The sequence below is a fragment of the Falco naumanni genome, chromosome 14 (genome assembly GCF_017639655.2).
Source record: "Falco naumanni isolate bFalNau1 chromosome 14, bFalNau1.pat, whole genome shotgun sequence".
In the NCBI taxonomy this organism is placed as follows: domain Eukaryota; kingdom Metazoa; phylum Chordata; class Aves; order Falconiformes; family Falconidae; genus Falco; species Falco naumanni.
In genome coordinates, this window is record NC_054067.1 from 17,596,509 (window position 1) to 17,622,446 (window position 25,938).

General features: G+C 35.3%; 1 protein-coding gene across 3 annotated transcripts in view; it reads right to left on the reverse strand.

Annotated features, from left to right (window-relative positions):
• DIAPH2 (diaphanous related formin 2) overlaps positions 1–25,938 on the reverse strand; it is a 243,393-nt gene that overhangs the window by 181,499 nt on the left and 35,956 nt on the right. For all 3 annotated transcript variants that reach the window (XM_040614069.1, XM_040614068.1, XM_040614067.1), the window contains 9 exons: positions 25,643–25,751; positions 22,871–22,981; positions 20,625–20,743; positions 19,566–19,682; positions 18,374–18,492; positions 16,879–16,943; positions 14,903–15,007; positions 11,744–12,424; positions 5,259–5,373 (listed from right to left, as the gene is read on the reverse strand). In XM_040614069.1, coding sequence (XP_040470003.1) covers positions 5,259–5,373; positions 11,744–12,424; positions 14,903–15,007; positions 16,879–16,943; positions 18,374–18,492; positions 19,566–19,682; positions 20,625–20,743; positions 22,871–22,981; positions 25,643–25,751 — 1,541 coding nt within the window. The remainder of the gene's footprint in view (positions 1–5,258; positions 5,374–11,743; positions 12,425–14,902; positions 15,008–16,878; positions 16,944–18,373; positions 18,493–19,565; positions 19,683–20,624; positions 20,744–22,870; positions 22,982–25,642; positions 25,752–25,938) is intronic.

Below are 25,938 nucleotides of genomic sequence, written 5' to 3' on the forward strand. Positions count from 1 at the left end.
AGAAATACAAAGGTACACACCCCCAACCTGGTCAAAAACCAGTAGACCAAGCTTCTGGAGATTTATATACTAAATTAATTCCAGAGATTAATATACTAAACAGAAATTGTTGTTCAACTTTGTTACAATATTTCCCTCACTAAAAAATTACTATTATGTATTTGATCAATAATGCATACTTTTTTTTTTATTTCTAGAATTTTGATAGTGGGATCATCTAAAGACATCAACAATGCATTCTTAGTTGACAATGTACCTCATGATTTTACTGCATATTAACAGAAAATAATGACTTAAGATCACATAAGTAGTCTCACAAGGACAAGAGGCATTTCTCTGATCAGTTGGATCTCTTCAGTTATTAAGAAATGCTGCAGGGTTCATACCACGCCAGCCAGCTAAGGAGGATTGTTTGTTGAGTTTATTTCACATTTTCTTTATACTCCATAAACTGGAAAGGATTATTTTACTTTTAATTACGAAAATATTTCTGTGGTCACACAAAGCTTAAAATTGACCACTAGCTTTAAAAATGAAAATTTTCTCTATGGAAAGGTTACCCTACTTGTTTAAAAAAAAAAAAAAAAAAAACACACAACAAAACCTGTCTGATAAGGCTGTTGCTTGCAGGTAAGATTTAAAGATTTAAAAACAAGAAGATAAGGTTAAGTTAACAATCCCTCAATAGTTTTTTTTTTTTTTCCTCCTGCTGTTTAAATATCAACACAAATCAATCCTCCACGATAAGATTATTTTGTAAATCAAATAGTACTGAGCCAAATTTTTCGAGTTCTGACTCCAACTGTAAAAGAATGATGCATGTTCTGTCCTGCAAAATCACTGCTTTAACGTTACAGCAATACATAATTCACAAAATAAAACTGGATTATATCAGATTCTCTCTTAGACCAGGTCAAAACAAGTAACTGACTGGAAATTAGCACCATCTTTACTCTTTTCCTCTGTGCAGCTGCACGAGGAAACGTGCATCTCTGTGTTTCATTGTCACCCACAATGCAGTAACCGTCCCATGTCTTAATACCACCCAACTCATCGATGACCACCACAGTTGCCCATTCACTTTCAATTATGCCTGATCTGGAATACCATTTACTTGCCAAAATTAACTATGAGAATATAATCATTGTTTCCACCTCTCATCTGAAAGCGTAATTGCAAGCTTAAAACACTCATCTACAACCCTTAATAAAAATCTGAAGCACTCGAGTCCATTTTTCAGAGGCCCTTAAAAGGCATTCAGATCATCTCTATTTATCTTGAAGAAAAATGGAGAAAATCCTTCCAGTCTGTACTGAGAACATAAATAGGTCTCTGTTAACTTAGTTTAAACCCTGACATGTCAAAACCCTGTAAAGTCTGAAAGGGAATATTTTTTTGCTTCCACTGCTCCCTGTACAACAGATGTTTTCGTAACTGTGCTCAGTAACTGATTTTACAGATCAAATGCTGCAGTGACTGTTAGTAATGATCTGAACCTAACTAAATACATTCCACATATTCACAGGTCATCAGTATTATATATCTGATGTTAAAGTAGCAAGTAAAGATTTAACCTTATGCATGCTTTTTAAAAGAAAATTTGGATCTAAGAATATCTGAAGTAAAATTATTTTACTGGTCAGGGATCATTCCTTTTTGTTTCTGATACTCCGTGATTAAATGTTCTTATCTTTTACAAGCAGCTAATCGATGATTGCAATAATTTGTTAACTAATGAAAAGCATGCTTCAGAGGTGTTCGACTTGCCCCCTGCCCAGCTTTTGGTATCCCAAAGGACCACCTCCTTGGCTGCCTTCCCTGAAAACAGGCGGCACTCAGCAAGGCAGCACACAGTTCAGTGACAAACAACATTATGTTATTCTTGGAGTATCTTAAAACAATATTTTGTTAAATGAGGAAAACCCCTTAAGTTTCATTCTTTCTGTGCCAGAGAATCATGAATAGAATTCAGAATTTTAATCAAATTTGAGTGCTGCATCCTATATAGAATTACTATTTTTTAATAACTGTTTATACTATTATTTGTTTTACTTCAGTTACTATTGCCACTGGCATTCCAAAATGCCATGAAATAAAAAATAGTAAACACCAAGTCATCACAATTATTTTTGGTAATTGTCAGTTTTCTTCCACTCATCCATTTATGTTTTTCACATGTTGACTATGTTCTTGAAAGAATATAAAATGTGTTTCTATTTATCTTTCTATCATTCTGCTGTAATACACTGGGAGACCACACCAAGAAACGGGACTAAAGCAGAAAATAAATTTGATCTTAGATTACGCTTTAAATAAGTACTTTGGGGATTAATGATCTATCTGCCTGTGGCTGTTAAAACAAAAGGGATTAAGAATGGTGAATACCATTTAATGATTCCCTTTGCAGATAGAAATTTCAGAAAAAAAGTTGCTTGTAGGATGCAATTAGAATCTGTGCTGCAACTAAATGCTCTGAGACTCTTCTTGACTTCTAGTAGGCTTTCAATTCTTAAGAAAAACTTTAACTCAAAGCAAGACAGTGCTGACCTGCTCTACTAGTCAGCCAAATAAGATTTTAATATCCTGGATAAAATGCATTAGCATTTTTAACACTCTTCCTATCCTTCATTATGGCATATTGTTTTCTACAACAGTTAACCAAGAACAACATAAGGAAGAACAGGAAAAATACCTGCAAGGCTATCACCACAGTGAGCTATTTGGAGTGTCTCTGTTGTTCACAGTTTGAGCTGTGCAACTATGTCAACAATAATTTCTTCTTGTATGAAACCGGCAGCTATGTCAATATTTCAAGAGAGTTTTTTTCAGCATTTTTAATGAAGAAGCTTTTCAGGAATTCAGAAACATTTCTTCAGATTTCTGATGAAAGTCTTCAGCTCAAGGCAGAAGCTTGTCATTATCATTATGAAGAGTTTCATTCTGTTGTACGTGTTAATCTGCTGCTAGGGGTTCTTTCCCTTAAAGGTTTTCCTGTCTTGCTGTCACACTAACATCAGTGACAAACTCCACATCATTTTAACCTCACTGAAGTGCTATGAACCAAGAATCTATCAAACTTCTGTTTGAAAAAAAGTGTTAAATTACCGTCGATGGTATTACTGTGTGTAATATCTGTACATTTAGAGCAGTACGTGGGAAGCATTGTAAAAGCAGAATACTAATGGCTCAAATGCAGTGACTACTGAAAAGAGCATGAGCTCTAGGTGAAAGAACAGTCTATCTTACGAAAAACACAGCTATGACTAACTCTTCAAAGTATTTTTAAAAGAGCACAGAAAAAGACACATTCAGAAATAACTCAAATCTACTCAATAAATGGTTCAGGAAAGTTATGCTCCTCTGAGAGACCTTCCTTAAGTTAACTTTTCAAACACTGTATTGGTATAAAATGAAGTTCTTATTCCTTAAAGTCAGACAACAGCCAGGACACCACAATCAAACAAACCTCTACATGCAGCTTAATTATCAAGTAACAAAATCCTCAAATTAATTGACAGAAGTGACAGCATTCTAGTGGTTCAAATTAAAACAAAAGACTCCCTATGTGTAAAAAACAAAGCATCACATGCATCGCTAACTCCCAACGCCAAAATGTTAAAGTAAAAAAACAAACAACAACAAAAAAAAACCCAAACAAAACAAAACAAAAAAAAAAAACCCACAAAAAACCAGCAGCACAAAAATTCTTCCAGTCAGTACACACATTCATTTGGAAATGCTGTGCCTGCATACTCAGATTTGGCCTTTGAACACTTGATACATCTGACTCCACCTACCTTCAAGAACTGCACATCCAAAAAGTATTTCATATTCTAACTGGTTGATCAATGAACTAAAGATTTATAGCTAGATCAAGAATTCATTCTTTCAGTATCTACCTCTTCTCAGACTCTAATTTTTTGGGCTTCCTCACTAGCTCTTAAGTTATTATTGAACGATACTTCAACAGTACTTCTTATTTTCAGTTTCTGAAACAAATTACCAGTAAATGGCCAAATATGAAATACCGATCAATTGACGATTAAACATTGATAATAATGAAAAGACTTGCAGAGGCTGTGTGTAGCTTCAGAGGTACTGAAAGACCATTTGAAAGCAATGAAGAGCTGAGGATAGTATTGAAGTATCAAAATCATAACCAATATTCAGTTGTTAGAAGCTGCTTTCCCCACTCAAGATACAAATATTATCATCGTATCACCTACTGAAGGAATTAAGTATTTGAGAAGTTGATGATTATTTTTCATCTAAAACCAACAGCAGAAGAGCTGTTTACACGATATGCTGCGCAGCCGCAGTTACACTTGTCAAAAAGCTGCAGCATACCTTTTATTCTCACTGTATTGTTCTCTCTAGTAGTCAAACCGACCCATTTCACACTGCGTTGCAATAAAAAATTGGTAGACTGACTTCTTTCCCATGGTATTACCCAAACAGTATAAGAAGTGCATATTCACACATTCAACCCTTTGAAAACTAACTTATATCATTCACTAACAACAGTAACAATACAGTTTAACTGTATATATCTGGGGGTGGGGGGGGAATGCTTCTTAGATCACACGACAAATTTCAATAGTAATTGAAGGAGTATATTTAAAGACTTTTTTTCTTTAAAGAGCCGCATACGGTATAAAAAAAATAATTGAGCAAAGACTAAGGACACAAACACAAGAACTTTGAAAAGAATGATCGTTTCAAACAACTTGTTCTTGAATTGTAACAGAGGACATATTACAATGCTGTGATTTCGTGATTCAACTGCTTAATTTAATTGCTACACTCTAGGTCTTAGTTGTACTTCTAGAGGGCTATGACTTAGCTGAGCGATAGAAGTAAACTTTTGTTACACAACAAAACCTCCACGTGTAGAATATCTGAAGGAACCTGACAACTTAAGAGCTCCCGCAACTAGGAATATTAATGCAGGTGAGCATGATTTTAGGATTAAAATTTCAATTTAATTATACTTTGAAGAAAATTCACATCTGTCTGCAACATACCCTGCATTTTCAAGAGGTATTATTACCTCTTCAAGTTCCTCACATTGTGCTATAAAGTGAAGGAGGAGCAATTCTTCTAATAGACTTCTATGCTTAGTAAAAACACAAGTTTTATATGATCTTCCTGCTATAAAACCGTTACTTGCATTCCATGTTATTGCAGAAATCACACTGATGTCATTGCACAGTTTTAAACTTAATAAAAGCATAATACAAAGTAAAAGAAGAATGTACCTTTCATTTGTGTTCCAAAGGTGAGCGCCAATTTTGCAAACAGTTCTGGGTTTTCATATTTATCTTCTTCAGCTTTTACCCAAAAGCTGTTTTCTGCTATCTCTTGAGGCTCAATCTGAAACAAAAATGGCATCTCCATAGTTAATAACTACTATTTTCAATAGTCAAATTAAAGTAAATGCTACTAGACTTTTGTGATAATTGCACTGAATTGTTAATGTTCCAGATACGATGCTCCCTTAAGGACACTTCCCAAACAAAACGCCATCAGATCAACTGCCCTCTATCTACTCAACAATTTTTATTTTATTTCCCCCTTTCAACAAGTTTTCCAAACAGCCTTGACAACATGCTGACACCTAGGTTTGAAAATGTTCCACCTCTCTCGATTTCTAGAGAGTTCCCAAAATCTTCACCACTGGTATGCATCTTTGCTACAACTGTAGAAAGAATAGTTTTCTTACACCGCCAAAGTATCAAATACCTTATTTATAAATTACATGTCAATGTGGACCTTTCAGTGACTCAATATCAAGACTGTAGGAAAAAAATATCTTTTTAAATACATGAAAATTTAATACTTAATATCACTTTTTTAAAAACGTAGCTTCCATTTTTCAAATGTAAACACAGATTTCATTACAGTACTTTACTTGATGTTGGCTATATTAAAAGAAGAAAGTAGTCTGCATACAGAGGCTGAAAGTCAATTTGACTTTTCATGTATGATTCCCAACAGCTATTTTGTTTTCAAAATACATTCTTCCTGCAGTTCTTAAAGTGTTATCAATTTTTGTTTACAAGTTTGTTGAAATGTCAATTAATTTTCAAGGGCTATTTGACTTCAAGATGATATGCAGGTAATTTATCAATACTGTATTTGTTAACCTCACTAGGATTTCACTACAACACATTGGTCCTCCACCTTTTACCATATGATCAATCTGTTAATGTGTAGCTGCTTTACCACCAGCAGCAGGTAAGACTTTTTTTAAAACTACCTTAATCCAACACCAATGGTGAAGACAGTTACAACAAAAGGCAGTAAAGTAAACTAAGAATTTAATTTCCCAAATGATGGCTCCTTAAAAGTGATGATCAAATAGACTTTTCTTTTTCAGTATGCAGGAGATTTTGGTACCATTCCCAGAGCACTTATGCAAAAGTGTCCATCTGCAGTTATTTTCCATTGTCATACAGAGTGTTCAGATGTACACTTCATAAATTATTTCTATGAACACATGAACATAATTGATTACAATGAAATTGGCTGCAGTGACATACATGCTATAACCTAAAAAGCTTATTTTTCTACATGTTTACAGGACAGTAATCGAGTGTGTTGCAGTTACAGAACTAGTGCAAACAACTCTAGAATCAGATATTACTTAAAAGGACAGCTGGGTGTAAAAAGCACAGATTATTTGTATGGCAGGAATTCTTCTCTACTTACGGGAGATGCCTAAATAAATGAAAAAGAGAAATGAACTGTAGGAGAGAAACTATCCTAACCAGACAAAGCATAAAGATTCTAAGACAAGCAGCAACTTCAAAAGAGTATTACATTGTCAGTGGCATACAGATCTTATCACCCACACCCCGTGCCAAAGAAATTGGCAAAATATTTATCTGATGAAACCTATATTCAGTAAGGAAACAAATCTAGATGGAAATACCCAAACAGACACAAAAGGTTAAAATTAAACTCTAAAAGTTAAAGATAGTAACAGAAGCTAATTGAAATAACAGCCACACAACATTTTCTTAAAAGCCTAGGGGGAGGTGGCAATGCATTTCTAAAACATTAGAGCTACATTTCAAAAAAAGAAAAAAACAGGTTGTAAAATAATCCAGAAAAATGTATGATAGATGGTTTGAAAAGAAAAATCTTCTAAACAGAAAGACAAGGACATTCAATGGTAAAGTACCTCCAACAGACAACAAACAGTTCATAGAAGGGGAAGAAAACTTTTCTTTTTTATAAGCATTTTAAAGGTTACTATACTGTATAATTCAAATATCCTAAGTGTACACGAACTAAAAGGACTTTTATATGGCTAGATTAATTACATAGAAAAAAAAAAAAAAACAACAAAAACCAAACACCCAAAACAAAAACACCACCAACCCCCAAATCTCTGGATTCCAAGACTGGGTAATGCCAGATTCAGTCACACATGAGCATCTATTTTAGTATGACAACTGATACATTCTTGTTTCTTTTTAATAACACAACTAGACTATTTAAAACAGTCTGGTTTTTTCCTCCAAAAAAATAATATATCCGTGTGGCTGACAGGAGTTTAAAGATGTTTTGTACAGATGAACAGCAGGACTATATAATTCCTTTAAAATTCAGAAGCTTTAAAGTTAATGTTTGTTTTCCAAAAAATGTTCAATTTTCTGGAAATACACTAAGAATCATATGTAAACAAACAAAATATACCCCTCCATTTTGCTGCACTCTACAGTTACTTTTAACATCAGCCTCATCTACAGTTCTCTATAACGGGCCTGAAATTCCCAGCACTGTCTTACTGTATGCTATAGCACTAAGAACACACACTGATGTGTGTTAACCAAAGCCAAAGATTTCAGGTCTCTTTTCCTCCCAGATACTTTCAATTCCTCCTCCCACAATAAAGAGGGAAAGTTATCATTTATGCTTACATGCAGATTATAAGAATTACAGACAGAAAAAGTAAGGAGTTTTAAACTTATTTTAACATTTCCTGTAATTGATTTATTAAAACACGGTCAACTATTTTGAGTATCCTTCTAATCATTCTGAAAATCTGTTTTTAAGCTACTACTGCTAGATACACTTTCAGATTATATTGGCATATCTCCAAATATTTTGAAATCCAATGGCAAAATACTAAAGATCAGTTATGAACATTAGTTCTGCTGGTAAAAGAAACCATCAATTGATACGTCATGCATTTCCACACAGATTTTACCTCAACATTCTATATTCCTCCTTCCAAAGTTAGAAGGATTAATCATTGGTGATACTGCTCTTACTTGTTACTCCGAAGAAAGAGCCATTTCAGTATGCAACAGTTCAGAATTCAAAGGAACACAAAACCTAAGTTTATTTTTTAGTTTGAAAGGCGATTAAGATCACTTATTCAAATATATCAGAGGACAGCCTAGTTCCTCCTTCAACAGCAAACACCTGTCGGTACTAGTTCTTGAAAGGTTTTGCTTGAAATGGTGATGGTACATATTCAGAAATCATACAAAGCTACTTAGCTTAAATCATCTCAAAAACCCCGTGGAAAAAACTGGAATGATTTCCAAACACGGTCCAGTGCTGCTGCCCTAAGACCATCCATCGCTACGTACACTCTTAGAACTGAAATCCCATTGTGTCTGACAGGGTAGATCAGCTACGTAACAACCTCAATGGACATATGAGCCTTGTGCCTAGCACTACTGTGAGAACAGCCTACAACAGACCGTCATTTCTGTGCCAGCACGTCATTCATTTCAGAGGGTTTATATTGAAACGATGCAGCATCCTTAGCCAAAAGCAGCACCTGGCATCCCATGTCATCCAGCTCCATCCAGGACAACATGATAGCACTCAACTTTATAGAAAGATGTATATCTACATCCATATGAATTTCCTTACATTTCTACCAGCTGTGAAACATCCTGAAAAAAACTTGCACTACTTCAGGGTACAATTTAAATTGCAGGTTCAACAGTTGTTTAATGTTAAATTGCAACTTATGGTCAGCAACTTCAGTCTGTAGCCACTTCACTTTTATCAGCAATTTGATTTTACTAAGTTCTTGGTACCAACACACTATTGAGATGGAGTATGATTTTCAAGAAAAGTGTCAGACACTACTCATAGTACAAAGATTTCAGTACCTTGACAAATAAGCAGCAGATATCCCGTCAAACTACACTGAAGTCCGAGCTAGAGCACAAACCAGATAGCATGCAAAATATCAACATCCTGTTTTGATATGCCTTGATGATTTAGTGATCTATGTGTTTTTTTCCTACAGCAAACCTCAATACAGCTATCACCTTTTATACCACTAAAAAACTGCCAATCACAGACTGCCTTTAAGATGTGATGGTTTAGTCTTCATGATAGATGCAATTACCGAGTTCTTGATATATATTTCATTTATGTGGAAGGAACAGAGAGTATACTGATGAAAGAGGGATTTTAAAGCAACACATACACAAACACACACCTGAATACCAGCACTACTTCTCACATCACGAAGTGACCAACTACATTGAGAGGCACTTAACTAGTAACTGCTCCTACAGGTTAGGTTACAAATCAGAGACTGTGCTTTGTGGAGGTTTTTTGTTTGTTTTTTTTTTTAGTTATTTATTTTTTTATTGCTTAAGTCTTCATATTTTATGATGTTTTAAAAAAATAGTTTTTATTAAATGTAACCCTGTTTAGACTCTGCATAAGCCGACATTCTTTGAAGTTAATGGTGCCCAAGCATTTCAACCCCGTAGCTCCTGCCAGAAGCTATAGCCCTGCCCTCACACACTACGAACTTGAAACAAACAAGAAATATCTCAGGTTAAAAACCTACAATTATCATTATACCACAGATATCAGCATTCTCTGAATTTACAACTACAAGAGACACCATAAACTTCAAAGGTCTTTACATGACATGGCATGCAGTTATCTATGTTTGAAAGCTGCTTGAAAACTATTCCTAATGGTTCAGATACATGTATGCAACTGAACACGAAGCCACAACTCATGCCCACTGCACCTGCAGAACATTGCCCCATCTTTTCATTTCAGTCGCCACAGCTTTTCCACTCTGATTTGATAGAGACCAACAATACAATTAACTCTGCAGAACTATAAAACCCACTGAACGTTCACCCACTGATTATACTCCACATACCTCAGAGGAGTCACAGATGTCCTCTCAGAACCACCCTCATGACAGGGCCAGAAGAGAAAGAAAACACAGCAGTCACCTACTGCCATCTCCTGCTGTCATTACATAAACCTACTGAGCTTAGCAGACATTCCCTAAAAGCTCTCACGGGGAAAAAAAAAAAACTCTCTCACTCAGCAATGTGCAACCCAGATATTTTAGAAATTTTGTATCGGAACTGTATTAGCTTCTTGGGATACTCATCTGTCAAACGTTAAATACAAATTTCTGTCAAGATGAATCTCATTTAAAAATTAATTTCAGTATACAGTATCAACTACATTTGTAAAGTAAAGGAGGGAGGAGGAACATCAGCTTCGCAACTCTACTAGAGCCATGACTTTTAACTAAAATTTAACATTAAACCACCTAATACTAAACCAAATGCAGTAGTAATTTTATACAAAACTAGATAGCTCAAAAATCAGTCTAGTAAGAATTTCTTCAATGTTTACAACAAAACCTCATGTTTAGTAACACCATTGCCTTTAGAACCTTCTGGTAAGCTTTGCAACTGTTAACAAGGTAAATGCCTGCCTTTCTTGGAAAGAAAAACCACTGTTAAGTGTATTTTCTAATACAACTATCTTTGACAGACAGGTAGGGCAATGAAAGTCAAATTTCCTTTCAAACTTGCAGAACATATCACAAGAACAACAGAAATCTGGACACAAAATTATTGGCTTCATTTCTTAATTAGATCCTTTGATTTATAGTAAATTACCCTATTTATTCAGAGGACTGACAAAACAATTCTTAACCTCATGTTAAGACATCAGCCCTGAAACAGAACATTTTAGTAGTTTAAGTGTGTATGCTTACTATCATGGTAAGTATAGTTATTCATTTTATTAGGAAAAATTAGAAATTTATAGAAGGCATAATCAAAGCACCTTCTCAGCACCCTTTTTTATTACTCAAACACAGCTACTAAACCAACAGCTGTAGTTATCCCTTGACTCCAGACCCTTCTGTCAACTGCCAGATTGTCAAAGTTCCTAAATGGCAGTCTTCCCAGCCGTCTTCCATCTAATTTTCTACTTCAAGATTTGTTTTCCCAGGCCTTAAAACCCAGCAATCCTTTAACTCACCTTTTTGCTGAACAAAAGGAGTAACACTATTTCCAAAGTAAACATTTTAATTTCTTGGTAATTTAGATCTGCTTTAAACAAGACATTTTACCTTTGAAGTGCTCACGTGGCAAGTCAAATACCAATTAGAGATAAAAACACGTAGAACAACTCAAAAGAGTTTCAGCCAAAAATTTTGAGAGCTGTTAGCTACAGACATCCCCAGAATATGGGGTATTACAGGCTCTTAGCAGCATTAAACAGTTGAGATTACCCCATAGCGTAAGTTGCCTCTGAAAACCAAAACCATCTTAATCATAACCACAGCCTTAAAAATGTTTTGGATAAAGAATGAAATTAATTCCCCAGACTCTATGAGTACTATTAATAAACTAACATCAACTCTAGCACATCACATCATTCTTTATCAAAAGCCATTTTCTACCAATGAGAATAAAAACAAACACTGCTATACCTTCGACCAGTTGATTCTCTTCATTGCGACTTCCAGCTTATACTTCTTCTTCTCCTTCATCCCATGTGGTAATGCTGGTATCACCGGAAAGGGAGCAAAAGGAACACCCCCAAGACCTGGTGGCATTGGAGGTCCACCAAAAGGTGGTGGTGGAGGAGGGACTGCTCCACCAGGTAGCGGAGGTGGTGGAGGTGGTACTGCTCCACCAGGTAGTGGTGGTGGTGGTGGAGGCATCATTCCACCAGGTAGCGGAGGCGGCGGCGGAGGCATCATTCCACCAGGCAGCGGTGGTGGCGGCGGAGGCATCATTCCACCAGGCAGCGGTGGTGGCGGTGGAGGCATCACTCCACCAGGCAGCGGTGGCGGCGGCGGAGGCATTGCTGCACCAGGCAGCGGAGGCGGTGGCGGAGGCATGGCTGCAGGCATGGCTGCACCAGGCAGCGGAGGCGGCGGCGGAGGTGGAGGAGGTATTGCTCCACCAGGCAGTGGAGGTGGTGGAGGAGGAGGTGCTGCTCCACCAGGTAGCAGAGGTGGTGGAGGAGGTATTGCTTCACCAGGTAGCGGAGGCAGTGGAGGAGGAGGAGGTATTGCTCCACCAGGTAGTTGAGGCGCTGGAGATGGTGGAGCATTCTCACTTGGTAGGGTGGGAGGTAATGGTGCTGCTTCTGTCAGGCCTGGACCCTGAAACATAAAAGAGGAATTACTTTCATTGAGGAGGAGGTTTAATAAAACGTTGAACCAACCAGCATGTTTTGCAGTCAACTGTACCTCAAGAAAGTGAGAAATGCAACCATTGTCCTATTTAAATGAGAAGCAATAACAACAGATTTTACCACATACCATAAAACTGCCAAATAAACTGAATAACCTGGCATTTTTATAAAAACAAATTGTTCCTGTTCTAAAGAAAGTTTAACAGTAGCAGTAACATTTAAGTAAACAGAACAACACTTTATTTCTTACCAATACACAAAACATTTAACCCACTCAGGATATTCTGGCAAGCTGGGGCAGACATGGCAATAACCACACTGAATTTTATCACTAATCTGCTGGTGGAAAATTTTCCACAGAAATCACTGAAGCTGCTATTGCAGTGCAAGAGGTTATGGGATTGCAGCTGTTCATAACTATGCTGACATCTTATTCGGGGGCAAGGGGTGGAAAACAGACACCAGTTATGGTTTCTTTTAAATCTGTCTGCAGTTGTTTCTGTGGTGATAGGAAGAAAAAGCAGTTGTAATATCCATTCTAGTAAGTTGTGAAATGAACAATGAAGAGAAACTGCAGTGTGTTAAATCATCAGAGACGTTTCTGTAGCGATAACATGATCCTAGCCTAGTACAAACTCCTCACAGATTTTTGTTTCTCAAGACTGTCTGTTAAAAAGCAGCATCAGGAGCTATGCACAAACTGCCAGCAAGCTCATATTCTATTTCCTCTACTAACTTTTTTTTGTTATAATTATAAAAAAAAAAAAAAAATTACAAAATTACCTAATATAGGCTGTTCATTTTATCTGATTTGTATACTGTGTCCCTACTCAATTATTTACTGTTTCTAGTTTAAAGGAAGCAAGATTATTTTTTTAAAAAGAAAAGCAAGATTTAAAAAAAAATAATCAAGCTGAGAAAAATCTGACAGCATTTAAAAACAAATGCTGTAATATATTGTATGCATAGTATAACACAAGAGAAAAAAAAGCATAGATACTACATATTTAAAATGTATCACTTGTAACTGTACCATTATTATGGATGAGTTGTAATATCTGGTTAACCTGACCTGTGTTAGAATCAATAACAGAATTAATAATTTATTAGACTAAAAATAAGTGTTTGGCTTTGCAGAAAGCATGTGGTTTCTTGGCTCATGAACTATTACACATTATAATGCAACAATTGGTGAAGAACTCATTACAGCAGACTTACAAATTTCAGCGTAACATTGTCTTGTAGATATTTATAAGAAACATTAAAATTGCTATGAATGAAGTCTGAACAGAAGTGTCCGTGTTGGAAAACAGAGGAAGAAATCATAAACCACCACAGGTTGCAACAATGACCTGTATTGCTAGCAAAGGACACAGTGACAAGGAACAGTAACCCAACTGTTAAATGCGATATAACACGCTTACATTAACATGAGATGGCATAGACAACTTCCCAGCTGCAGACCAGCATCCTGAAAGCAGGATGATAGCAACCAGGTTATATAGTACATCACACACTGTTCTTCCTCTTCCTGTTCTTCCAAACAGGCAGTGAGATCACAGGCATTAAGATATCCACTATAAAGAAAAAAAGCAACAGGCAGACCTTGCCTAGCATTGAAAGAATAGGAAATAAGCCAGGTTGTGTCAAAATATCAAACCATAGTATCTGTTGGTTCCTAAAGGGTACAGATGACCTGTCTAAAACCCAGTTCACTGCCATTGTACAAAAAGAACCCAAGAGATGTGGCAAGGGCTCAGCAGGCAATACTCCTGAAGTGACAGATCACTTTGAGACACATTTTTAGGGCTTGTGAGCAAAATTTATGAGGAAACGAATGCAGGTAAAAGCAGCTTTGCTGAAGCTAAGTATCACCTTCCCCTTCCATAAGGTCTTGCATTTTTACTTACATTTACTGATGAAACTGTATAAAACTAATGTGATATTCATTTTAGAAATGGCTACAGTCTGATACCCAGAGCTCAAACAAATATTGATGTTACCAGTTGCATCCACATGCTGGCTGAAAGGTATGTATATTGTGCACACATGGCTATTAAGATGTCCACCTTTGCAATTCAAGTATAAAGCCTTATGAAACAAACACTTTGCAAAACATACAGAAGTAATAACGTTAAGGCATAAACAAATACTTGGAGGAAAAAAATGTCCAACTGTATGCAAACTTTTCATATCCTAAGGAACTGTTTTCCTCAATAAAGCAGGTTCTCTCTAACAGGTGTTGAATAGATAACTATTGAAAAACATTACCTCTGTTAACTATCCTTAGTAGTTTATGCTGCCTTAAAAACCAATCAATACACCTATAGTATACATTTCCAGACTCTACAGAGACAATATACTCCAGGGCCATTTCTTTTCAATTCTTAAAATAAATAAATAAATGAACTCAACTGTGGAACTTACTGTGATATTGTTTTATTACCTGTGTTCGTAGCTGCTTGATTTCTGTTTCAAGTTCTTTAATTTTCTCTTCTCTTTTCTGAAGCTCTGCTTGTGCCTCTTGTCGAGCAGTGAACTCTTCATCAAACTGTAATGATTAAGCAATACAGAAGTGTTTGCCCATTTATGTCCACAGTAGAAACTTTATTTTCAGGAATTCTTTGAACAATATCACAATTAGTACAACACAGACGCACTTTTCACTTTAGGAAAAAAAAAAGTACTATTTTTCCATTACGTGTTCTTCAATTATCACATAATTTCTTTCATCAGTTTAGCAAGGACTCTGAACCTCTCACATCCAGCTACTTAGTACAGCTGAAGTTCAACAGGTTTTCTTCCCTCAACAGAACTCTACAAACTTCTCAAAGTGAACTCAAACACACATCTCACGCAGCAATCTTAAATCTGAAGAGATGTATGCAGCTTCAGCATCATCATCCATGAAGTAACGCAAGAAAACAGGTATACAAATAAGCTAGTGATCACTTTAGTCTACATGTCACCATATAAAACTTAAGTCCAGTTTACAACATGTTTGTGAGATATCTACTGTGTATTATAATCCCACTACTATTTGCTAAGCCTTAGACATTATTAGCAGCTTTAAGAGCTGCTGTTACTCACTCTTCCACAAGACACAAGTTATCGCTAGGATGAACATGTGTTGACTTCTACTGACAAAATACATCGTGATAAATAACTGTCAAGGAAGCATCACAACAAATGGCTTTCTATAAAGCCTAGACACCATAGCTCCTATTGAAAATATATCCACATATAACACTGAAGACAGAAAAAGTAATGACTTCATTCAAACCTTCATTTGAAATTTGTAATCATAATGTTCAAGAACATGTACTCTCTTCTGGCCTGCGAGAGGCTTCTTACACCACATCGGCAAAAATCAAAATTTTCAATGCTTTGAATACACAATAACAAGGTATACGAACTTTAGTACTACTGCAGCTAACACAGTACATTCAGCATTTCATATCCTTAGACAGGGTGTGATAAACTGAGATTAACAAATTATCCATTGACATAATCTAGGAAATAAAAATTCAAGTAACTTGAGAAAACATGTTGTATAAAGGTATTTTCAGCACAAACAGGAACAGTGATGAAGTAGAAGCACAAGCATCAATTTCTTCAGAAATATCCCCCAAAAAAATTTATTACAAGAAATACACTGAGCTGCAACTCTTCCTACAGGAATAATTTTAAATGTTTAATCTCTTCTGTATCCGGTCATAAATTATATCTGCCCATGACCAAAATCGGACTCAGTTATCAAGTTTCTCTTAGAAGAGAACCGGAGCAGAGGGATCAAGTTGTTAGCAAAAGAGGTTCCAAAATGCACTGTAAGATTCCTAAATGTGAGTAATAAGGAAATAAGATTACGCTCCGTCATAATGGAATACTTTACCATGGGCATTATTAGGAAATAAAGCAGTATTCTAACATTAGCATCTCTGTGCCTAAATAGTTGATGCTTTTTCAAACACTGAATGACACTGCTTTTCAGTAACTTTTTTCAGGTTCTAAAACAAGGCTAGATGAAGAGCAATGACCACTTCCCCCACCTTGGGTTTTTTTTTTTGTTTGAAAGCATATACATGCACTGTAGGTATTTAACTATGACTAAGTATTTCAGGAAAAAAAAGCAACAACCAAAATTATTGTCATCAGTTATCTACATCAGAGGAATATATCTGAAGATATGTACAGCTAATACTACTCATCTGCTTTCGAATTCAGAGTAAACTGAATCTGAGCCTTGCACACACACACATCGGAAAGCCCAAAACTTAAAGAGCTATTAAATGTGAAAGAACATCCTGCCTGTAAGATGCACTATCTCCACATTTCCACTAAGTTTCTACTGTGAAACAAGCCTACTATGCTCCTGTCAGGCTTCTGTTCCATACCTTAAAAAGAGTGATGATTAGGACTTACCTTTCTGGAAAACTCTGCTGCTTTCTTTTCACTCTCTTCTACTTTAGCTTTGTCCACACAGGCATCTAGAATTTAAATAAAATACCACACAGAAGTCAGATAAAATGTATCACAGTCATCAAGTGCCTTCCAACCATAATTACCCTATTACCCCATGACACAAAAGCACCAGACAAAACAAAATAAATACAATTAATAACTAAGTCAATCTGAAAAAATATTTGGTAAATTATTTTGATGTACAAAACCTGTAAATTTAAAAGTAGTGTTAAAGGCACATGACCAAGAAAGTTGAGGATGAATCATCATAGTTGTTTGCCTCTTTGCCAGTTTGCATGCCCTTCTCTTCTATATTAATCTACTACTAAATAACAACAAAGAATTCTTCAGTTAGTATGAAGAAATAGTTACTTCTGAGATTTCAAATCAGAAAGCCTCCTTTCCAGATTAGGAATCGAAAAGTCAAACATTTCATTATTTCAGTAAAATTATTCTGTAAGCAAGGAGGATTTGGACATATGGTAAAGCACAAGCTTTTTCACTCAATGGTACAAAGCACTTCTATTGACTTTTCATGCAGTGTAAAACATTTTATAGGTGAGATAAACAGAAGTAACTATATATTATAGGTAGGAACTGGCATGGAAAGGCAAACCAGTTATTCCTAAAACTAGTAGGTCAGTGGAAACAGAAAGCAAGATCTTACTGTAAGAATAAGTAATCATGTTCCTAGAGTCATAAGTGAACAGAAAATGCAGAAAAATTTCTTAGATATGCAAGATAACTTTTAGAAATCAATTCCCTGTACCCACCCCCAAAGTAAACATGTACAACATCCTTTCTTCATTCCTTTTGTCACATCACCGAAAACACATTTTCCCAAATGAACGCCTTCTCCAGTAATTATTTCCCCTATGAAATACTTACTCCAGAGATGCCCTTGTATTTCAATACCATCTACCCCAATCTTAAGAAAAGCATAAAAAATTCTAAATGCTGATAACTACCATTTAAATGATATAGTATTTATTCAGCTGCTTTGTTCCCACAACCTGAACATCCATAGTCCCTCAGTGCTTTAACTGATCAGTTCACCTTCAACAAACCTCAAATACTTAGAAAGTATTACAGAAAATATTCTTAGAATGAACAATGTAACAATTATAAATCCACTAACAATTAATGCTTATGTAAATTTTGCTATTTTTAACAGACCTGAAAATCATGGGTTTTATGAACAAGCAAATATATGGTTATTAAGACTATTGTCTTGACTTATATCTGAATACAAACTTGGACAAGCAATCTTTGTCAGTGTCATTATATTAAAGCGTGCAGCCTTTGATGTGGTCTTCTCACAAGTACACCTGTACCTTACATGCATATGTCCAGAAAACTGAAAAAATTCCACAATCAGTTTAAGTCTAAACAGAAGAATACGAAGAAAAATACACACTTCAGTAAAACAAGGAAAAATTGCTTATAGTATACAAACCAATAAGATGAGTGAAATCCACGTCCATTCTTCCTCTGCATTTAAAATCTGGGTCCATGCCACTACAGTGCAATACTATCTGTGATACACATTCTTCTATTATCTTGTAATACTGAGGTCTAACAAAGAAAACATTTTACAAGTTAATAAGAACATGAAAAATCACTTATGCAATGTGGAAAGGAAAAAAAAGTGCAACTTTAACCCCTAATATATGAATTGTACAATTGCTGGTAAAAGGATCAAGTTAAGAGTCATCTTTGCACTTAATAAAGCACTGTTTTCAGTTTCTCAGAAGGCTATCTGAAATTCAGGACTCCACAAAATACACTTTTCATTTATCCTTTGCCAGACAATAATCAATACAACGTCTTTATTATTTTCAATATATGCTGCAAGAATTATTTAGCACATTCTGAACACAGTGAATTCCATCAGGCAACAGTACCAGTACTCTATTACTTAGAAAATGAGTTAATTATTCACTTAATTTCTTGATGTAAATCTCTGCATAACATCAGGAGCATTTAAGATTAGGAGATTCTGTGCTCAAAGTTATTAGTTCTTACCAGCGCAAGGTATTACATCTCAATTTCACATATCAGTGAGCTCTTAAAGTAGCAAACCCTCAAAGCTAAACTCATGATCTTCCAAATTACAGAAATTATAAAAATTTAAGATTTTCTCAGGTTATAATTTACTTCTTAATTTTATCATCTTGCATATGAATTGTTTTTATTATCTTTTTACAATTAAAAAAATACTTCTTAGAACAAGGGGTTTTTATGTGGTACTTTGACACTGCTAAGACACTCCGAGATGCACATAGGAAGCTTACATTGAAAAGACAAGATACAAGGCACTGTGGAAGTCTTTTCAATTATTACTTATATAACTCACTTTCATATTCTTTGAAGTCATGAAGTTAACAAACTTGTAAAAAGGAAAAGGTGCTCAACGAGTTAAGATATTTCAGGGTGAGGGTTTTAGAATGAGGTTGAAGTCTTTGAAATAAGCATTATTTTATTTAACAAGATCTTTTCAATATTAACTTTGAGCAGGAAGATAAACAACACATCAGTAACAGAGCAACTATTCATGTGTAATTATGAGCTACTCTGTTTACCAGGGTCTTGATTTCTATCCTTCCCCCTGCCCCCTCGAAAATTCAAACCTGACAGCCAACACTTACCGGACATAGTAATCACTCCTGATGAGAAGGAAATGTTGGAGAATTGACAAGAAGTAATTTTCAGAAGAAGTATCTTTCAACATATTATACAGCAGATGAAACACTTCATTCACATCAGTGCAAATATTGTTAAGGAAATAAAAGGACTTATAAAACAAAAATTAAAAACAAGACAAAAATCCCCACTACACAACGAAACACCCACCCCACATCCAGTTACCTAGCTGTTCATATTGTTCAAGTAAAACCTTTCAACACTCTGAACTACTAACCCTGTTACTAAATAGTCCTTTTCCACTATGATTATCCACAGAAACTCTGACCCCTTTTTAACAATTAAGACACATTTAATTACTACTCAGAAAAAACGTACTTTGCACAGAGTCCTCTAAACATATTTTACACAATGGTTTCATTTTCATTCTGAAGTGAGCCAGGCTATTGGCAAATACACACTAGTAAACCATTCTAATTTCTTAAAGAAGCAAATTACCTGTAATTACCTGTTCTGTAATGCAACAGCATTGCTTGTTAGTGATTTTATATTCCTCTCATTGATTGCATCTATCTTATTTTGCTTCTTAAGTACCAACAGTACCCTTGAAAAATGCAAGCAACCATTCTGAACTTTGGTAATTTAAAATTTACTGCTTCACCACAACTAGAGAAGGCATGCATCTTAAGTGCTTAAGAACATAACAGAAGTTTTGTTCCAACCTAGTTATCAAAACTCATTTTTCTTCTAATTTATAATCTGCCATAGGTATAATTTTATACCTTCATGTCATGCAAGCTAGAGTTTAACTTAGTAATTTTATCTATGAAAAATTAATTCAGTTCCCGATCATTTGCATTTGACAGGCAAACTTCAGCAGTAAGTTTCTAAATAAGTTTTTAATAAAAAAGAAATTAAAAGAAATCTGCTTGAGAAAGTCCTTTGTAAGATACACAACTGTGACAAACTACACAAGACCATTCTAGCTTATGTTTAGTAAAGTTATTAAATGGTGCAACAAGTTACAGCACCATTTCTATAAAGGCATTTCTATAAAAGGATATTCCATTTCAGCTCTGATATCATTGAGACGATGTGACAGTTCAATTAAGTCTTCTTCTTTGTTCTCATCAAACACTCTCAGCTGAATATCAAGCTCTTCATTATCCTTATCTTTCAAGCCCTATTTTTCAAGACATAGTATATCTTAATTTTCCCTTTTTTAAAGCAAGAATTCCCCTTTTCAAAGATTATATCATGACAAAATAGAAGACATTAACCTTTGGAACAGGAAGAAGCCGTAACTCAGTGCCTGCCTGGGTTTTTTTTTATTATAATTGCACAGCTAAGAAAAATTAAGGCAAAATATCAGCAAATATAGCAGGTATGGGCTGCAGAACAAACATAAAGCCTTCTAATTGAGTTACTTCTCTTAATGGGACAGTCAGCTTATGCTTGTTAATGTCAGAGTTTCTTTAAAAAATAGCATAAAGGTATTTCAAACCATTAATTAAAGTTAACTGAAAAGCCTAAAGAAGTGTACAGAAGTTATGTTACAGTTTCTGTTATCTATCTAGATCATAGCATAAAAACATCCACAGTACACAGTAATATTGAGTATTAAAAAAATACCCCAACACTAGTACTTGGAGCAGGGAAAAACTTGTTTTTCTTCCAAGAAATAAAAGCAACTTCTCCAATATGCTTAATAACCAAGTTTAGCTTCCTACTGGGCAAATCATAAAAAAGGAAACCGATTCAAAAGCCATTAGTGGAAATACACCCCATACTTTCAATGAAAACTGGCCTGGAAATGTCATAACTGCACATGCACAAACTGAACGGCAACCATGTATGTTCCCAAAAAATATAGGAAGTCTTACCAATTCTCATGTTTGAAAACCGGGGAAGGCTACTGTGAATGTGGACAGATTATTAAGATTATTAATCCTTCTCCTGACTGTTTTTTTGTTCAATAAACTCATTTATAAAGGCCTTGAAAATTTACCCTTAAGCACAGATATGAGCATTAAGTATTTTTAAGATGCTTTATCATTAAGAAATTTGCTTTCTAATGCAAAAAAGAAAACAAACCCTTTACCTTGGAGATCCATTGCCTGCAGAATAATGATCTGCGTTCAATGTGTATTTAATTATTATCTTACAAATAAACAAACAGCAGGATGGTATTGACTAAGTTGATACTATAGCTTACATTAACATTAGTTAAACCTACTAGCGACAAAACTGCAACACAATAGCTGTTCAACATTTTAGAAAATGTTATCACTAAATATTAATTACTTTTAAACTCATAATATCGACATGTCAGTACACCCTTCATAGAGTTTTCTGTCAAGATTATTACTATTCAGTTTATTTGCCACCTAACTCACACCCAATTCCTAAAAGATTTTACACATTTATGATGTAAACTGACTTTTAATACATTAAAAAAACCTAAGCCTTCAGGCTTTCATATGTGCCACAGCAAATACACAGTAGATCACAACTATGTATCTATGTGACACAAAACCTAAATACATACCCTAAGAATAATTAACATACACTCATCAGGAACAATTTCAAAGCTGAACGTAATAAATACTGAAAGTTTTTATTTCTGACTCATGTTAATGATTCAAAACTTTGTACCTTACAACTTACAGCAGGATAAATTCTACTTTGGACAAATATAAGCAGGTACTCTTTAATTTCTGTCATCTTTTGCGAGAAACTGCTTAGTAGCTTAATATATATTGATGTCAGTGTCAGAATGGTTTCTTGGTTATAAATCTACCTGTAAGCCACAAATCATTCATACACAAGCACCCATAAAGACATACTTCCATGCAGCTGCAAGAAGACATGCAGTCTCAAATACAATAGTCAATTTGGTTTTTCCTTAAAAACTCAAAATGCATTTTCAGAAGGCAGATTACATAAAAACAGATTTCACAGAAAACAACAGGAATGGCATATACAAAGAAAGTTAATCCAAAATTGGTTCCACAGCCAGATTCACATTCACTGCCTGTGCTTTGAGCTCATTATGCTAAATTTGACTACCCCAATCTAAATTCTAATATATTGACTTATTTCAGCTACTATTCTGGGTTACATAGCTCATGAGAGCCTACATTTGCAGCTATGCAGAATGAAAGCAGGTTTGGATTGATAGCCCTTTCCAGGTCTGACCTTCCCCACCTCCATCTTTCACATCTGCTGCTCTCAGTGAACCAATTTTGTTATCGTCAACATTCACAAACAGTTGACTGAGATCATCAGTTCCTATATACAAATTACTTACAGGCAGTATTTTCTTCAGGCCACATCGTAAAAACTCATTTCTCAAGTGTATCCTGAAATCAAGTTCTTCTGGAGACGTAACAAGGGCATTGATGAGCTGCATACATGCTACCTGTTATCAGAAACATAGGCAAAAACTTTTAGTATGTATAGAATGAAAATAAATACTGCCTTTGACTATTTCAGTTTAATTATAAAACCAAATATCAAGAGATGGTGTTATTTATTATGCAGCACACATGCAACATTTTGGTTAATTTAGGCAATATCAAACACTGCTTTGTTTTCATATCTTGAATGCTTCTGCCACGTCAAAACTGTATCACATAAAGGGTCATACTTTATTTCAGAAAGTTATTTCCATACTAGAGCTCCTTCTGTTCCTCCACAATATTCACCAATTCGAAAAAAAACCCTGAACTGTTTATACAGTAATTGAAACTTAAAAAAAAAAACAACCAAAAACAACAAAACCACCCCACAAAAACACCCATACACAAAATAATTCACATCACCAGGTGTCTTTTCTACTCCTGCACAGCACTTTCGCAAAACGCCTAAAGTCTCACGATACTGGCTAATGCTTTAATTGAACAGCTGTGCGCTTTAATTGATTTTTAAACTTTAAAACAGGTAGACAATATCATAATGCCAAAAGTGCTGATCCACGTTAAAAGACTGAAATGGGACTCCAGGGAAATACCAAGTTTGGAAAAAGATGTAAACTGCAAATAGATGTAGCATTAGAGGAAAAAAAAAAAATTAAACAAACAGAAATCAATAGCTGCAGAGAAAAATAGTCAGATAAAAGCGCCCTTCCTGTTTTAATTACATTCACTATTTAGTTTTAATGAAACACCTTATGGAGTCTTAAATTTCTATTAGAAGACTCTTTCAAAGGCACTCCCTTTATATAGCTGCAAGTTCAGATAATGTAGTATCATCATGCTCGCTTGAATGATTCTTGTTATTTTACTACTATGACATGCCTTAACAAGCCAAAGTACATGTCCAATTTGAAATTAATAGAGAGAAGAGGTGCCATCTGCCCTGATTGCTTTTGCCGGAAGAGACTGGCTTAATGGCTTGTGCTAATACATTACAAGTAAAGAATGATTTTGTCAGAAACAAGTTAATGAGTCTTGCAATTGTACCTTTACTGACGTGTAAGTGAGGTTTCAGGGGTGGGGGGCAGGTAGGTTCTGTGGTCTGTTTTGTTTGCTTTCAATCAACAAGGTCATAAAGTAGGAGACAACTTCAAAATTGATTCTTTTGTGACAGCATAATTAAGATTAGATGTCATTTATTGAAACTTCTTGAACATCATTAACACATCAGCTCTGAAACAATAACTACTGATGGTAACCATAGCATTAAGATAACTATAGGAGACATACATATGATCTAATAATGGAAGAAGTTATCCCTTCCATGCAGCTACACCTGCCCTGCTTGCATTCTATTTTCCATATCTTTCAGCCATGGTACCTGAAATACAAATTTTAACAATACAGATTATGTATCAGTACTGTATTATGAGAAGGAATAAGTCGAAGTTGTCCTTCAGCAAAATATTCAGCCACTTGGTATCTGTGCAAACACTTGTAGTTACCAAAAAAAACCACCCCACCAAAAAAAACAAACAAACAATTAAAAAGGCTTGCATTCTAATAGCAACCAAAAATCTTGGGCTAGTCAGGTGTATAAAGAGAATAAAAAAACTGTCTACTGACACACAAGCAGCAATGAACAGGTGATGGGGGCTGTGACTCAGTAAAGATTACTGGCACAGGATACTGTTTATTATTCTATAAAAATCCTAATCCTTTTAAAAACTTGCTAGATTATCCCTAGAGATGCACTAGTGGCTGATGACGGGCAGGTGTCAGACACATCAAGGAATGCACAGTTCTTCTGTATTTTAATACGATCTATGCTTATCTATTTCGTCATTCAGTAATATTACAAAAAAAGTGAACTACACTGGAAGTATATGCCTGCCACAGGTACTTTAAACAGCAAGATACTCGAAGTGTGTGCTCACTTAAGGCATTCCAGTTGTAGTTCTAATTAAACTGAAATACTTCAAGAGCACAACACAATTTTGTTTTGTCTTTTTACAAATGCATTACTTCGATGGAATCAGTTCAAAGCCACAGGTACAGGAGTTTTTGCTTACTTTGGGTGAGGCAAGATTGGGAAGAAAGAGGGTGTTTAACAAGCGATGCAATTTAAGAATACTTTTTCAGGCTCCTTTCCTAAAGCCAGGGGACATACAGGGAGCACTGCCTCCCAACTCCTTAAACTCCAGCTTCCTCAGGGCTCCAGTAACAATAACTAAAACATTTTGGGGGACAGACTGAGAGCTCAAATTTTATTGGTCCATTAAACCACATAAAACTCCCGGTCAAGAAGATAAAGTAGTGACAAAGATAATAAAATGCTTTCACAGGCTTATGCCTTGAGTGCTACATCTGGCATCCAAGAAAAGGAATATGACTGTTTATCCTCTTTTTATTAAGGCCAAGACTTTTTATTTCTATGTTTGGGACAATTAAGTGAGTTTCTTGCTTTCATACCGTGAAAAATTAGAAAATCTAGTATCAGCAAGCTACTTCTATTTATTTTTCTTCTTTTACTGAACACTGGAGTAATACCACTAAAATATTTTGCTGGTAAATAATTTCAAGATCATAAACTGATACACAGTTTTCCAGTATCTTAGATCATTTCTTAATTATTATTAAGCATCAAAAAAAAGTAGTAAACCCACCTGCAGCTGTAAGAACTCATGGTTTTCCAGTCCTTCAACGATCTGAGAAAAACGTTCCCTATTGTGCCTTTCAGCAGCAGTTGTTATAGCACCTAAAAGCTTGTCCAGACTAAGAGAAAGATAAACTGTCAAAAAACACACCACAGCCAACTTTTTCCTTATAAAGATAGAGCCCACTATTTACACAACTCCAGACTTCAGTGCGCTGAAGAGAAACTGAATGCATTTATCTACACTTACCTATATGAAATCGAAAACAAACCAAGAACCAAGTGTAAAAAATATCTACAAGATTA